Source organism: Rosa chinensis, chromosome 2, assembly GCF_002994745.2.
Source record: "Rosa chinensis cultivar Old Blush chromosome 2, RchiOBHm-V2, whole genome shotgun sequence".
Taxonomy (NCBI): Eukaryota; Viridiplantae; Streptophyta; class Magnoliopsida; order Rosales; family Rosaceae; genus Rosa; species Rosa chinensis.
The window spans coordinates 16,158,423-16,174,371 of NC_037089.1; the positions used below are offsets into that span (position 1 = coordinate 16,158,423).

Sequence of the window (15,949 nt, forward strand, 5' to 3'; positions counted from 1 at the left end):
CAATGAAAATTCATGATTTGAACCACCGTACTTAAAGCTACTCTTTTTCTGCACACCCTGAATCATCATCAAACACTGCAGAAATAGTGTCTTTGCCCTGCTCTGTTTCTATCTCCTCTACTGGACCAAAAACTCGTCCCACCCTCAATTATAAACCAAACTAGCGCAATTGGACCAAAACCCACCTCTACCACCTGGCGACATTCCCAACTCCACGGCCGCCTAGGAATCAGCGTCCCTTCCCGTACACCCGCGCCGCACCCTAACCCAACCCCCGTCATCGGGGCAAGTAGTAAAAAAACACACCGCGGACTTTAGCAGCCAGACAGAGACATTCGGCACGCCTCTCTGCCTGCTTTTATTACTCTACTCGAGCCAACCCACCCGGGTCCGAGTCACACTGAGTCGCCCCTGCTAGTCAGACCCAGAACCCAGAACCCAGACCCACCCAGTTCAAATTTTTATAAAAAGCGGGATTAGGGTTTTACAATTCTCAGTCTTTTTTAGTCTCTCTACTGGTTTCGAAAACAGAGAAGATGGTGAGACCAAGATGTTACCTTGACGTAACCATAGGAGGAGAACCGGAAGGAAGAATCGTCATTGAGCTCTACAACGACGTCGTTCCGAAAACCGCGGAGAATTTCAGAGCGCTGTGCACCGGTGAGAAGGGCATTGCTCCCAACACCGGCGTCCCTCTTCATTTCAAGGTGGGCGGGCTCTTTTAACCTACTACTACTAAAGGTTTAATTTTTAAAAATTTTCGAATTTGGTTTTTCCAATTTAATTTTGCAATTTTGGTGTTGGTGTTGTAGGGGGTTGGTTTCCACCGCATTATCAAAGGGTTTATGATACAAGGGGGAGACATCTCAGCTGGGAATGGGAGTGGGAGTGGGGGAGAGTCGATTTACGGCTCGAAATTCGAGGATGAGAATTTTGAGATTAAGCATGAGAGGAAGGGGATGGTGTCCATGGCGAATACTGGGCCGGATAGTAATGGCTCACAGTTCTTTATTTCCACTACTCGGACTCCCCATCTGGATGGGAAGCATGTTGTGTTTGGGAGGGTGATTAAGGGAATGGGGGTGGCCAGGTCCATTGAGCATGTGAGTACTAAAGATGATGGGGAGCATTTTCCCACTCAGGAGGTTTTGATTGCGGATTGTGGGGAACTTGCTGAGGGGGCTGATGATGGGGTGTGTAATTTTTTTAAGGATGGGGATGTTTATCCTGATTGGCCCGTTGATCTTGATGCGAAACATGAGGAGATATCTTGGTGGGTTAGTGCTGTGAATGTGATCAAGGCACTTGGAAATGAGCAGTTCAAGGTATATTGTTTCGCGGATTTGCTGGGATGGTTTTGTGCTTTTAAGTTTGTGGTACTTTTTGTTCAGTCACATTGGTATGATATATAATCTGTTTGTGTCCGACCCTTTTACAGAAGCAAGACTATAAGATGGCCCTGAGAAAGTATCGCAAGGCTTTGCGATACTTGGATTTGTGCTGGGAGTTGGAAGATATCAATGAAGGTGAGCCATTTGCCTTTTTCCTTAGAGTATCCCGTACTTTCAGTGTCTGATGACTTTGTGTTTGTGATTGTGCAGAGAACAGCTCCTCTCTGCGGCAGACAAAGTCTCAGATATTTACTAATAGCTCAGTAAGATACCTTCTTGAAGCTAAAATAAGTGTACTTTTGACGAGTAACTAATAAGATGTACTCTGCTTTGCATTTGTAGTGTTCTTAGTTTTGCAACTTCAAGCGATGCAATTCATTGTTTTGTTTTCTTTTTAGAGTAATTTGATAGCTTTATTGTTGGTAAAGGGACTTTGGTGCAAAACCATTCTGTGGGAGGTCTTATTTACTATTTTTCCTAGGAAACCTTTAGCTACTGGTCACTACTGAAGGTTTTCAAGCTGGAGGCCTGTCTGTTTAATTAATCACTTTGAGTTCTGAAGTGATCTTTAAGATTTAGTTATAGCTGACATTAGGGGCATGCTTACATATATTAAGCAGAAGTTCGCTTGAGGCTGCGTTTTGATATCTTTTGAATCTTGGACTGCATATTGAGTACACACAAAGGTGGTGACTTTCTTAGCTCACGGTTCTTCTCTATTAGAATGGAATTCCACCTTCTTCAAGTGTCATGGGAACTACATGCAGAAGTATAGTTGAATGACATGATATCTGGGGGTCCTAATGAAATGACTACGGGTGTACCACACCACCACCTCAACCTTGTTGCATGTTCTATTATAACTCTAGTATATCAAGTGATGACGTTAATGAAAGCCTTTGAAGTCACCCTTGTAGTAGATAAGGTGTAGAAGTCTTGGGTGTGATGAGTGGCTAACTACAAATATAATTGTAATAGGTGTTTTTAGCTGTTAATACTTTCTGAAGATTAACTTGGTAGTGTTCAGAAGCTTAAAGTAGACACATATCCCTATTTCTAATTGATTAACTCATGAATTTATGTTTTCAGGCTTGTAGATTGAAATTAGGAGACCTAGAAGGAGCATTGTTGGATACAGACTTTGCATTGCGTGATTGGGAGGACAATGTGAAGGCGTTGTTTCGCCAAGGCCAGGTAAAATAATCTTCAATTGATTTAATAATGCTCGCTTGGCTGTTTATCATCCAACTCTTTTTGCATCTTGCTGGATGCAGACATATATGGCACTAAATGACATCGACTCTGCGGTTGAAAGCTTCAAGAAGGCACTGGAATTGGAACCAAATGATGGTCAGTAGCGCTAGATATTTTACATAACTCCCAGACCTGTTAAAGAATTTCTCATAGAAGTTACCCCAAAGAAGTTAGGAATCCTATGTAATAATTATGTTTCTTCTGAAGTTAGTTAAACTTAAGTAGCGCAAGTTTCCCAATATCAAACCAATGTAGTGGGAAGTGATTTCAGGATCAGGTTGCCAGTTTTTTTTATTGAATAGGTTAATTTATTAAAACTTGGTGCGTTTATAGTTGATGACTAGAAGTCAGCTTAGCAGTGATAAATTCCTGTCCTCTCATCAAGTTTCTTATTGCAGGGGGAATTAAGAAAGAGCTTCTGGTTGCTAAAAAGAAGGTGAGGGAGCTTCATGTGTTTTTAGATTCCTGACAGTTGGTATTTTCTTCCAGTGAGTGATTTGAAGGTTGAGCATTTTTTTACAGGTAGCTGATAGGAGTGAGAGAGAAAAGAGAGCATATTCTCGAATGTTTAACCAATGATGGCAGTCATAAGGTGAGTTTCGTTTTTATGTTCTTATTTTCATTAGTACTGCTATGTGACTATCAAAATTCTGGGGCTGACTGTTTGTTCCTGACTTCATGCTATGTAGAGGCTGCACATGTATGGATGGACTTTGATTCCTTTTGCACTTGCTAAATTACATAGTCAACTGGTTCCTTCTGCAGTCTTAATCGGCACTATGAAATACCAGGTATCAATATGTGTGTCCTGTTATTAGATTATCTATGGCTGGACTTTTGTATGTAGGTCTTTATTGTTGGTCAGGGATATTCATATAAAATATCTTTGTTCTTATCATAACTAATTTAACATTGTTAATTACGTCACTCTGATCATATGTTGGTCTCTATAGTTAAGATAGTGATATCATGCCGTATGTTATAATATATGTAAATATCTATTTTTGACATTTGATGGAGTTCGTTCTATTTTCAGGCTTTGTAGGAAGTGCAAGGAAACAATCAGAAGACTTGAGGGGAAATATCAGAAACACTCAAGCTTCAATCAAATTTTGTTCAAGTACTTTGACCTTTTCTTAGACTAGTCTGTAGCACTTAAATGCAGTTAAAACTGAATTTCTACTTTCTGAATTTATATTAAACTATTTAAACAGTTTTCTTATTTTCTGGAAAATTCGTATTTGTTGCAGAACGGATAGCTTATTTGTTGCAAAACGGATAGTTTCCTTTTTGCTGCCAGCTTCTTAGTATTTCCCTTCTTCTGTCCGACTTGGCCTAGCTATTACCTTGTTCTGAACTCTGGTTAGCATATTTTGTCTGGTGTTCACTTGGCCTACCACCCCAATTCTAGGATCTGGTGTTTGCTATTACCTTGTTCTGAACTGTGTTCATCTCTGTTATCTTCTATAATTTCCTTACTCTTGATCTTCTCTAAGAATACATTCACAAAAGTGTTGATTTGGCTTGCCTCATCGCGACTTCGTTTGGTGGAAGGCAGAACATGCCAGACTGAAAGAATTTCAATTTTCAGCCTTTTCTGTTTAGGTTGGGTAGTACTCCCATTTCATATACCTTTCCAATTCATATACCTCCAAGGATAAGTTGCTGGGTTTGTAGAATCTCCTCAGACGCACGACTATTCGTTCTTCATCTGCCCCATATAATCCAAAATGTGATTAATTTCATTAATGATTAGTGCCTTAAGTTGTTTCCCTTTGGTCTCAATGCATGTGTTGGTTACCATCCAAAAAAAATGCATGTGTTGGTTGTCTTGAGCTGTAATTCAAGCTTCTAGAGCATGCAAGGCTGGGTGTCCGCCTCTCGAGCGGTCGTTGAGAGGCTTGGAGTCTAGTGATGACTCAATGGTGCAGCTGATACCCAAGATTTTGGAGTCGATGTCCAAGTGAGGACGCATCATTTCCGATTTTCCGTACCAAAAGAAAAGGACAGAAATGAACAATCTTCATGAGCAGTTGTATAGTGTTTCAGAGTGCTTTGCTGAAATCAAGAAGCTTGTTGGTGTATTTGGAAGTTTTGTCGTCCCTACACAACAAACGTCGGTGTATCTGAAATTCTTTATCTCCTCAACTGGGAGGTACCCAATACCTCTTTAATTTTTTTCTGTCCTCCTGTGAAGACTCCCTTTATAACTTCCAGGTGAAACATTTGGTAACCAAATTCATCTTCAATTCAGTATTGAGGGAAACTTGAGGAAGGATACTTTGCTCGAAGTTCCCCTTGCTGCGCACTTGCTGCCAGCAGTGTTGGAATATTTAGACTAAGACTGATCCTCCTGTCTGATTAAGTGAGAGTTAGCTTGTTTCTTTTGCATTCTTTGTTTTTGATTGTCCGTATTCAAGTACAGTCCATATTTTTGTGCATGTAACAAAGAATTACCACTGTTCCCCTACAGGGATATTTTTCTTGCATTCACGGTTAAATAATGAGCAGAGGCATTAGTATAACTACTACTAAACAAGTACGTGCAGGCATTCACAATCCTTTGGCATAGATATGGTGCACTAGTACTTAATCATTAGCCTGGCTAAGTACTTTGGCTTGTTAGCGTCCCTCCTTCCCTGACCTTGTTGTTTTGATTGTTTCCGATTGAGTATAAGATTGTCTTTGTTAGAAAATGTTGGCATCTTCGCAGGACTTGTTCTGTTTCATAGGAAGGGCAAGAAAACAAGCCCAATTTATTTGAGGGAGAAAATCAGAATATTCGACTTTCAATCAAATTTTGTTCTGAAGTGCATTCACCACTATAGTACTTTATTCTTGTTCACAACTGGATTTCTACTTTCCGAATTTGTATGAAATCATCTGAACAGTTTTTTTATGCTTCTTACTTGTTGGGTCTGAGGCAAACGCCTCCAAAAAAGAGTTTTATTTGTTGCAAATAAGATGGTTTCACTTTTGCAGCCAGCTTCATGTAGTTCTCACGCCTTATTCTCCGCTGTTGTCTTGGATGTCTTGGAGTTGGCTTTGGTAATACTCTTCGCTGATTCTCCGTTGTGATCATCTGGTCTTCGTTCTCAATTCTCGGGGTCTGCCCACCTCCATAATATTCTTCTTCTTTGATTTCTCCTACTCTTAATGTTAGCTGAGAGTACAATTCGTTTAGTTTTGCCGAAGCTTTGTCTCGGCTTGCCTCAGCTGTAAGCTTCTGTTCTGTACAAACCACAATACGCCAGTCTGAAAGAGAGTTTTCGTCTTGAGCTCTTTTCATCAAGCCAGGGTACTCTTCGTGGCTGATGTTGACTCTAGAATTATCCATTTCTGAATAGTTCATGTACTGAAGAGCTTCTGCTGCTGATGCGGCAATAGCATCCTTTTCGATTCTTACAGCTCGAAGTGTAAGATGCAGCGTTCGTAGAGTCTGTCTCCTCAGCTGCATGTCTTGTGTCATTCTTGCTATTGCTTTCCGTTCTTCATCTGTCTCCAAGTTGATGCTTACAATCTCTCGACGTGTTTGATCCAAAGCCTGATTTGTTTCATCGATCATGTTTCCCGCCTTTAGTTCGTCCTCCTTTTTGGCCTTGATGGATGCGTGGGTTTCATCCAGCTGTGATTTCAGCTCGGAGATCATAGTAGTATTGGGCGTGGCGCACTGGTTTTCAGCTCTTGCAAGGCCAGATTTCAGCATTTCAAGCTCGTCGATGAGAGGCTTGGAGTCTAGCCATAGCTGCATGGTGCTCTCTCTAGCTTTCTTGAGCTCTGCCTTGGTTTTGATCAGTTCTGCCATCTTAGACCCCACTGGCTTGTCTTGGCTTTCGTCCCACTTGCTCGGTTTGTACTTCAAGTGGGGTGATCTTGACTCATCATATGATGATTCCATTCAATTTTTTCTTTGCATTAATGGAGTTCTGGGAAGTTCTGCCTTTCCTCTGCACTGATTGTCTACTTTTAAAGCATCCTCTTCTTGTTTTGTTCTTTAACTAGCTTCTTGCTTGTGCTTTATTTTTTATGGCAACCTTTTTTTAGTTGGCAACGTTTTGTTTGGTGAGAATTCCAACCAATCCTTACTATGGCAGACCATATTCCAAAGTGTGCTTTGTTGTTAACGAGCTGGTCACTGTATGTGCTCATGAAAGTGGTGCGGCATAATGTGCTAATAATTGGCATATCTTGTCATCTGTCTTATATACTATAAAGCCCTCGTCATCACTTACCTACTATAAATTTGTCAATATCGATATTGACAGTCTATCCCGGTTCATTTTATTCATTTGCTGAAGCCAGCCCTCCAGTTTGATAGGGTATTGATTTTTGGGCTCCAAGGACAGGATCCGGAGAGAAATGGGAATTTGAACTTGAGACCTTATTCAACTAAAATTTATGATGTTATTGAACATATGAGTTTAGAAATCTAACTCAACATGAGTTTGGAAAGCAATTAATCAATGAAGGTATGTGTTGCTTTTCAATTCTTTTGCCCGAGCTTCTTTCCCTCCGCGAGCCCTTTGGCAAAATCGACCAGTGCTTCTTCGTAGGTACCGTCTCCCTCAGATTCCTCGTACCTCCCAGTATCGAGATTTACCCTTGACACTGGCTTCTTCAGCAACACATTTCCGATCTCCACAAGGCTTTTCAGATTCTTCTCGGTTGCAATATCCACTGATGATTCATCTCCGCTCAGTGTGTCATCCTATAATTTTCAGAACATCATGAAACTACTAGACTCATGCGAGCCACCTCAAACTTGAAAGTCAAACAACCTATCTTATGAGCTCAATCTGTTAAGAAGGGGCACTGACAATTTTCCCACCCCCATTAGGAAATTCATTGGGTTTACTACGTACTGAACAATTGGTCAGGTAATCAGTATTTGTTTAAACATATAATTCAGGTTGACCTTGTCTAGTATGCACAGCGCAGTTTTACATTTTTGTGTGTAACTATAGGTACCTGAATTCGTAGGTAATTGTCCTTGAGATGGAGGGACTGGAAGAGAGTGGAGACATGAAAGCCAACCATATCAGAACTTGCATCCCCAAAAATGTCCAGCAAAGGTGTGCTCCCATTATTAAACATCCAATTCACCAAACCCCATTTTGATGCCTCGACTGCACTGTACTTCTCCTCAAACTTGGCAGCGCCAGTGCCCAATGACAGCACTTGCAAGCGATTCGCATTTATTGGTTCTGAGTTGTTCTTCAACATCTCTCTGTTTATGTGGCTTATGGCCAACATTGTCTTTCATTCATGGAATAAAATCCATTAGTTCCTTAATTGCAGCACTTTGGTAAATTACTGAGAAATTGCAATATGTTATCAAACCGTTAATCAGATACAAAAAAATATATATAACAAGGACTCGTCTAAGCTCATTTTGATAATGTGACAACATAACATATTAGAATGTTTTCAAACAAAACTACTAACAGGATTATTTGCAGCAACCCCACCATCGACAAGATCAAATTTGCGGATATTTCCCTGGTCATCCTTGACTTCGAAGTAGTGTGGAGGGAGATAATATGGAGCTGCAGAGGTACTGATGCAGACATCTGAAAGCTTTGCGTTCTTCAATGAATTTTCTTTTGCCTGTACTACCATAAAAAAACCTATAATAACGTATTAATATGCATAACCGGCTATTTAAGCTAGAAACTAGTGCATGTATTAGCAATGAATCCCAAATCATATGTGAAGAGTGAAATGTCTTACATCGATGGTTGAGAAAACCACAGGCTGAAGGTGTTTGATATCAAAACTTGGAATGACCACATTGGTTAAAGTCTGCTTGAGAGTGAGATCACCAAGGAGCCCGTTTATCAATGAGCGCAGATACATCCCATCGTATTTTGGCCCCCGCTTCATCGCATTTGTTATCGATGCGAAGAAGTTTTTCTTTTTCCTACTGTATAGATTTCAGATCAAGAAAACTAGAAAAGTTAGTACTGCTACAGTCCCTAAAGTTGTACATTACATGTTACGCAAGTGCTTCATTTATTCAAATCTTATTGCCGAACAAATTTATGGGATAAACATAAAGTAGGACTGATTAACTATTATGTATGATGCCATGCATAAAGCTAATTAGTAGAGTTGCTCTAGATGATCAACATACCTTTTTTGAGGGAAAATCTGGGGTTAGTGTTCTAAATAAAAGTTGTTGATGTCCTTTGCTTCATACAATGGCCGGTTGTTCTTACTGGGAGCTGTAAGCATGGTGGTGACCAATCCCCCGGTGCTAGTTCCGGCGATTATGTCAAAATAATCTGCAATTCTTGCATTTTCTCCATCCCAATCCTACCATATACCAAATTAGATCATAATTATAAGAAAATTTACATGCATATACACGAAAGATTGAGAATCATATTGTCTACCTGAAGCTTAGATTCGAGAAAGCCGAGGATGGTGCCGGGAATTATGCCTCTAATGCCACCTCCATCAATGCTCAGAACTGTCACCATCTTTCTCTTTGCCAAACCAATGGACATTATATACCAACTCTGTTTCTAAATCAAAGACCTTGTTGATGAAATTGAATGTAGTTAAAAGTTAAAACTCTTTAGTTTGAAATTACACTCCAAGTCACATTGATGTGGTATTTGATGCTGAAACCCAGCCAGATCAGTTGTGAAGTTTACAGCTAGCAGGATGGAACACAAAGAATATAATAACTTGATAAATTGACAGAGCAGTCATGGCGGCCGGCTCTCAGAAGTCTTTTTTTATCGTCGTCAACCTCGTAATCAAGTCAAGACATTCCAACTAATTAAGTTCCAATCTTCACTGTATTGTGTGTTGATGCTCTTTTTTCTTTATTCTTTGTTCTTTTTCCTTTTTCTTTTATTTGAAATTTTGGTGCAAATTAATGCTGGGAGAACATGATGAAAATGAAGCATATACTATAAATAATGAACTAGTTTACTCCAAATTAATTCGTGCAACGAACACTCTATAGATAGCTTGTACACATTTTGCCAGATTCCTACACCATGACTAAAGATTTTATGGTCGACCGGGCACCGATCTAATTTCTTTTTCTACTTCTTTTAACGGTGTTATCTAGGAAAGGATATGTACTAATTGAGATTCTAATATGATGCGATCGAGGTGATTGTCCAAAAGCTTAATTAGTAACACTCTCGGTGCACCTCATATTTTATAGTAACATTCTCATTTTTATTTGTTTGACCTTGAGACCTTATTCAAATAAAATTTATGATGTTATTGAACATGTGAGCTTAGAAATCTAACTCCACATGTGTTTGGAAAGCAATTAATCAATGAAGGTATGTGTTGCTTTTCAATTGGTTTGTCTGAGCTTCCTTTCCTCCGAGAGCTGTATGGCAAAATGGACTAGTGCTTCTTCATAGGTGGCTTCTCCCTCACATTTCTCATACCTCCCTGTATCCATATTCACCCTTGACACTGGCTTCTTTAGCAACCCGTTTCCGATCACCACAAGGCTTTCCAGATTCTTCTCGGTTGCAATATCCACTGATGATTCTTCACCGCTCAATGTGTCATCCTATAATTTTCAGAACATCAAGAAACTATTAGCCTCATGCTAGCAGCCACAAAATTAAAAGTACTCGCACAACCTATCTTATGTGCTCAATCTGTTAACAAGGGCACTGGCAATTTTCCAACCCCCATTAGGAAATTATTTGGGTTTACTACAACAATTGGTCAGGTAATCAGTATTTGTTTAAACATATGATTCAGGATAAACTTGTCTAGTAAGCAACAGCGCAGTAACACATGTTATGTCTGTGATTTTAGGTACCTGAATTCTTAGGTAATTGTCCTTGACATTGAGGGACTGGAAGAGAGTGGAGACATGAAAGTCAACCATATCAGAACTTGCATCGCCAAAAATGTCCAGCAAAGGTGTGCTCCCATTATGAAACATCCAATTCACCAAACCCCATTTTGATGCGTCGACTGCACTGTACTTCTCTGCATACTTGGCAGCACCGGTGCCCAATGACAGCACTTGCAACCGAGTCGCATCCATCGGTTCTGAGTTGTTCTTCAACATCTCTCTGTTTATGTGGCTTATGGCCATCATTGTCTGTTCATTCATGTAATACACCCATTAGATCCTTAGTTCCAGCACTATGGTAAATTACCGAGAAATTGCAATATGTCCTCAAACCGATAAACTGGTACCAAAGATTAAAACAAGGACTCGTTTGAGCTCATATTGATAACGTGACAACATAACATGTAGATTGTGTTGGCAAACAGAATTACTTACAGGGTTGTTTGCAGCAACCCCACCATCGACAAGATCAAACGTGCGGATATTTCCCTGATCATCCTTGACTTCAAAGTAGTGTGGGGGGAGATAAGATGGAGCTGCAGAGGTACTGATGCAGACATCTGAAAGCTTTGCGTTCTTCAATGAATTTTCTTTTGCCTGTACTACCATAAATTTAACCTCTAGCGTATTAATATGTATAACTGGCTACTTAGCTACAAATTAGTACATGTATTAGCAATGAATTCTAAATCATATGAAGTGAATTGTCTTACGTCAATGGTTGTGAAAACCACAGGCTGAAGGTGTTTGATATCAAAAGTTGGAATGACCACATTGGTTAAAGTCTGCTTGAGAGTGAGGTCACCAAGCAGCCCGTTTGTCAATGAGCGCAGATACTTCCCATCGTATTTTGGGCCCGGTTTCGTTGCATTTGTGATCGATGTGAAGAAGTTTTTCCGACTATACAGATTTCAGATCAAGATAAATTAGTAGTACTCCTACACTCCCTAAGGTTGTACGTACATTACATATTAGTAGTGTTTCAATTATTCAAATCTTATTTGCTGAGCAAATTTGGTCGCAACTTATGGGATAAACAATAAGTAGGACTAATTAACCAATATATATGATGCCATAAAGTTATTAGAGTTGCTCTAGATGATCAACTGACCTTTTTTGAGGGAAAATCTGGGGACAGTGTTCTAAATAAAAGTTGTTGATGTCCTTTGCCTCATACATGGGTCGATTGTTCTTGTTGGGAGCTGTAAGCATGGTGGTGACCAACCCACCAGTGCTAGTTCCGGCGATTATGTCAAAGTAATCTGCAATTCTTGCATTTGCTCCATCCAAATCCTACCATATACCAAATTAGATATTGGTTATAAGAAAATATACATGCATATACACGAAAGATTGAGAATCAAACTGTCTACCTGAAGCTTAGATTCGAGAAAGCCGAGGATGGTGCTGGGAATTATGCCTCTAATGCCCCCTCCATCAATGCTCAGAACTGTCACCATCTTTCTCTTTGCCAAACCAATCGACATTATATGCCAACTCTGTTTCCAAATCAAAGAGCTTGCTGATGAAACTGAATGTACTTAAACTCCTTAATTTTTGAAAATTCCAAGTCACATAGATGTGGTATTTGATTCTGAAACCCTGCCAGATCAGTTGTGAAGTTTATAGCTAGCAGGAAGGAACACAGAGAATATAATAACTTAATCAATTGAAAGTGCAGTCATGGACTCATGGCGGCCCTCATAAGTCTTTCTTTATCGTCGTCAACCTCAATAATTAATCAAGTCAAGACATTTCAACTAATTAAGTTCCAATCTTCACTGTATTGTGTGTACAAGTGTACAAGTGGATGCTCTTTTTCTTTATTCTTTTTCCTCTTTCCTTTTTCGGTTTTTCTTTTGTTTGATATTTTGATCAAACCCCATTTTGAGGCCTTGGTTGCACTGTACTTCCCTTCGAACTTGGCAGTGCCTGTGCCCAATGATAGCACTAGCAACCGATTAGCATCCATTGGTTCTGAGCCGTGCTTCAACATCTCTCTGTTTATGTGGCTTATGGCCATCATTGTCTGTAGATATTATGCCGCCATTACAATAGACTAGATACATATAGGGCGATATTGCTAGATATCTAAGATGCTATGTTATCATCTTGTTAGTATGTCACACGTGATGTGATATATAATTCAAGATGACAATCTGATTGACACAATTAATTGTTGGACGAAAATGATACTTTTACAAACCTAAAATTCTTACAGGGTTGTTTGCGGCAACCCCACCATCGACGAGATCAAAAGTACGGGTTGTTCCCTGGCTGTCCTTGACCTCGAAGTAGTGTGCGGGGAGAAAAGTTGGAGCTGCAGAGGTACTGATACAGATATCCGAAAGCTTTGGATTTTTCAGAGAACTTTCTTTTGCCTGTACTTACAGAATTTAGTCTTGAGTACCATTCAAAATCAATCTACATTGATTAATGGCTTAATTTATGGTTATCTTACATCGATGGTTGAGAAAATCACAGGCTGAAGGTGTTTGATATCAAAGGCTGGGATGATCACATTCACTGGCGGACGCACGTTGGGACGAGTGGGGGCAGCTGCCCCCAGTGGATTTTTTTCATTTGCGCAGCAGCTTCATATATATATATATATGTTATGTTCATTGGTTTGCCCCCAGAGATAATGCTGCCCTGCCCCCAGAGGAAGTGTAATCTACTGCCTCACAACGATTAAACTAAAGAAACTTAATTACACTTGTAAATGTGTTCAAGCATTTAGCTTTTATAATCTTACACGGGAAAGTTAGCTGCTCTTTCTGCATTTCCAAGTTCAAATTGAACAAAGCATTAGATTAATACCCACAACTCCACAAGGCACGCCTTTTCCAACAACAAATGAAAAAGAAACTTCATCAAGGACTAGGCTAGCTAGCTAGCTTAGAATACGTGCTAGCCTGATACCTATGGAAACTTACACGAGCAATCCAATCTTCATGACTAGTTTGAATTACTTTGAAATATCTTTTACTATTCTCAAAAAAAAAAAAAAATCTCTTACATTGTTTGGTTTTTATACAAGAAGATTGGATTACTTGTGTCCAGTGTGTTTCTTTTTAATGCACGCTGATTTTGTATTTTTTTTTCTTTGGTTACGAAATATAGCGAGTGTATTTTACAGTAAATAGATGGAAATAAATTATGTGTCCCTTATTTGATTTAAAAAAAAAAAATTATGTATCAAGAAATATATTAATTTAAAGTCATTTTATCTGCTAGGAAGTTAAAATATGTATTCATTGAAAATATTATCAAAAGATTGAAAAATTATGCTTCATTCATTGTAGTATTTTATATTTATTTGTTCAACCTTTTTTTTTGCCCCCACTCACAAAAATTTCTGCGTCCGCCACTGATCACATTGGTTAGAGTTTGCTTGAGAGTAAGGTCACCGAGCAGCTTGTTCGTCATTGTGCGCAGGTACTTCCCATCGTATTTTGGGCCCATCACGGCACCAACCGCACTTTGAATCGATGTCAAGAAGTTTTTTTGACTACATATCGATGCAGATAAAGAATTAATATACCGTTATACTCGCCAAATTTTATTTACTTAATTTTGGTAGCCGTATGTGATACTGATCCCACATTATTTAGTCAGTGTAACTTTAGTACATATTACACAAAATTACTTCTTCTAGCTAGTTGATAGATCTAGATCATTCTACGTACTGACCTATTTTGAGGGAAGATCTTGGGTGTCTGTTCAAAGTAGAAGTTGTTGATGTCCTTTGCTTCATACATGGGTCGATTGTCCTTGTTGGGAGCTGTAAGCATGGTAGTGACCAACCCCCCTGTGCTTATTCCGGCAATTATATCAAAATAATCTGCAAGTCTTGCACTCGGACCATCCAAATCCTGCATTTGATGTACAGAGAGAAACCAAGTTATAAATGAGCAACCAAAACACATATAAAAGATGGAAGTGAATGTTAATATATAGGACACCTGAAGCTTGGTTTCAAGAAAGGCAATAAGGGTGCCGGGTATGATTCCTTTAATTCCACCTCCATCAATGCTTAGCACTGTCACCATCTTTCTTTTTTCCAAGCTAGTCGGCATGACGTTAGTTTAGTTTGTGATATAGATCCTAAATCAAGACTATGATGTTTGATGAGTGCAACCTTTGCAGATGTGAGTTTTGAATATGAAAACCCAGATCACTTGTGATGTTTATAATAACTTACTTGATCAATTGATAGTAGTCCTCACAAGTCTTTTATAAAAAATGGAAGGAAAAAAAAAATCATTGCCAACCTCATGATATTCCAATTAATTAATTAAGTTCCAATCTTCAACGTTATGGATATTTTTCTTAGATATTTGAACATGATCGATTATGAATCATTTCAACCTAAATAATGAGAGTAGGGGTTGCATGGTGCAAGAAAACATAGATTAATCACTTTCGGATTAAGTTATCTGTAACAACCCCTCGAGCTTCTGGACATTTTGTTAGATTCCTAGACAAAATTTTCTGACTAAATTATCCACTAAATTTTTAATTTTTCGTGGCTGTTGTGTCAAGATTTCCCGTATGGCACAACCAACTTATTTTTTATATCAGATGTTTTAATTACAGATTTTAGAAAATTAATTTATTGTAAAATAATGAGCTAATAATGTATAACAAATTAACAAGTTATATATGTTAGGAGATCGCCAACTATGCACGATGCCTTGGTATGGTCAAGAAAATTTTCGATCCAGTTATATATATGTATATACTATTCACATGCACATACACTATTTAATTTACGTTTGCTAGTACGTACTGGTGCTTTCTTTCATATTTCAAGTTGTCATGATGAACAATTTGGAGATAATTTGTTTCAATGATGAAACAAGATATATAGTCAACTAACAGATTGGATATTCTTATTTAGAAGATTAATATTAATTCTTCCATTTTAAAATAGAAATAATATGAATCCACGAGTTTATTTGATTGGCATATTATTGGATACTGTAACATTCTGGTACACTGGCCAGAACATCATCTTCGTGGGACTCGCAATTCCTTTGCCTGAGCTTTCCTTCCTTCCTTCCTCCCCTAGCTTCTTGTATATTTTCTGAGTGAGGGTATACAAATAGTATGTTTTGGGATTTGGGTTATATGTGATTTAAGTCATTCAACTCATGTATTATGTACTAGTTTTAATCTTGTAGGAAAGAAGTTAATATTTCGAGAGGAAGTAGCTAGACAAAAAATTTGTTAAACCACCTAAAATTTAAGTAAATTAAAAAGAAATTATTCCACATGCAATCTCCACTTTTTTCTCCCACTATTTTCTCTCTCCAATAACTACCAGTTAATCTATTTTTTCTGCAAAACTGAATTGACCATTTGTGAAATGTTTTTTAATATTTGAGGGATATATTGGTAAAATTTTTCTGTTTTGGCTGACAAACTCTCTTCTCTTAATAATAGTATAGATATATTC

General features: G+C 38.6%; 4 protein-coding genes across 4 annotated transcripts; 1 reads left to right on the plus strand and 3 right to left on the minus strand.

The window, feature by feature from the left end:
• The first annotated feature begins 63 nt into the window (after positions 1–63).
• On the plus strand, positions 64–3,944 carry LOC112190650 (peptidyl-prolyl cis-trans isomerase CYP40). Its single transcript, XM_024330097.2, has 10 exons — positions 64–707; positions 813–1,325; positions 1,439–1,526; positions 1,602–1,654; positions 2,481–2,585; positions 2,666–2,741; positions 3,044–3,081; positions 3,168–3,237; positions 3,335–3,436; positions 3,682–3,944. The coding sequence occupies exons 1-8, from the start codon at positions 537–539 to the stop codon at positions 3,222–3,224; spliced, it is 1,101 nt and encodes a 366-aa protein (XP_024185865.1). The 5' UTR covers positions 64–536; the 3' UTR covers positions 3,225–3,237; positions 3,335–3,436; positions 3,682–3,944.
• A 3,058-nt stretch (positions 3,945–7,002) lies between these two features.
• Positions 7,003–9,374, minus strand: LOC112190652 (patatin-like protein 2). Its single transcript, XM_024330098.2, is given in 6 exon segments — positions 7,003–7,353; positions 7,614–7,901; positions 8,091–8,252; positions 8,376–8,568; positions 8,779–8,960; positions 9,041–9,374. Coding segments are annotated over 6 exon segments (1,164 nt in total). The 5' UTR covers positions 9,155–9,374; the 3' UTR covers positions 7,003–7,128.
• A 397-nt stretch (positions 9,375–9,771) lies between these two features.
• LOC112189888 (patatin-like protein 2) lies at positions 9,772–12,150 on the minus strand. The gene is made up of 6 exons (XM_024329270.2): positions 11,862–12,150; positions 11,600–11,781; positions 11,202–11,388; positions 10,924–11,085; positions 10,450–10,737; positions 9,772–10,191 (listed from the first exon to the last, which is right to left on the minus strand). Exons 1-6 carry the CDS (start codon positions 11,973–11,975, stop codon positions 9,967–9,969), a joined length of 1,158 nt encoding a protein of 385 aa, XP_024185038.1. The 5' UTR covers positions 11,976–12,150; the 3' UTR covers positions 9,772–9,966.
• Positions 12,151–12,367: 217 nt separating this feature from the next.
• Positions 12,368–14,677, minus strand: LOC112183792 (patatin-like protein 2; the record flags this gene model as incomplete). Its single annotated transcript, XM_024322127.2, has 6 exons — positions 14,454–14,677; positions 14,182–14,363; positions 13,860–13,999; positions 12,950–13,014; positions 12,708–12,869; positions 12,368–12,517 (listed from the first exon to the last, which is right to left on the minus strand). Coding segments are annotated over exons 1-6 (813 nt in total), but the record flags the coding sequence as incomplete, so codon positions are not given.
• Between the last annotated feature and the right edge of the window lie 1,272 nt (positions 14,678–15,949).

Coding starts and splice junctions, on each gene's coding strand:
- LOC112190650 (XM_024330097.2), top strand. CDS start 537: ATGGTGAGACCAAGATGTTACCTTGACGTAACCATAGGAGGAGAACCG. Junction 708..812: donor GCGTCCCTCTTCATTTCAAG/GTGGGCGGGCTC, acceptor TTGGTGTTGTAG/GGGGTTGGTTTCCACCGCAT. Junction 3,082..3,167: donor TTCTGGTTGCTAAAAAGAAG/GTGAGGGAGCTT, acceptor ATTTTTTTACAG/GTAGCTGATAGGAGTGAGAG.
- LOC112189888 (XM_024329270.2), bottom strand. CDS start 11,975: ATGTCGATTGGTTTGGCAAAGAGAAAGATGGTGACAGTTCTGAGCATT. Junction 11,086..11,201: donor TGGTTTTCACAACCATTGAC/GTAAGACAATTC, acceptor ATGGTAGTACAG/GCAAAAGAAAATTCATTGAA. Junction 10,738..10,923: donor GGGTTGCTGCAAACAACCCT/GTAAGTAATTCT, acceptor ATGAATGAACAG/ACAATGATGGCCATAAGCCA.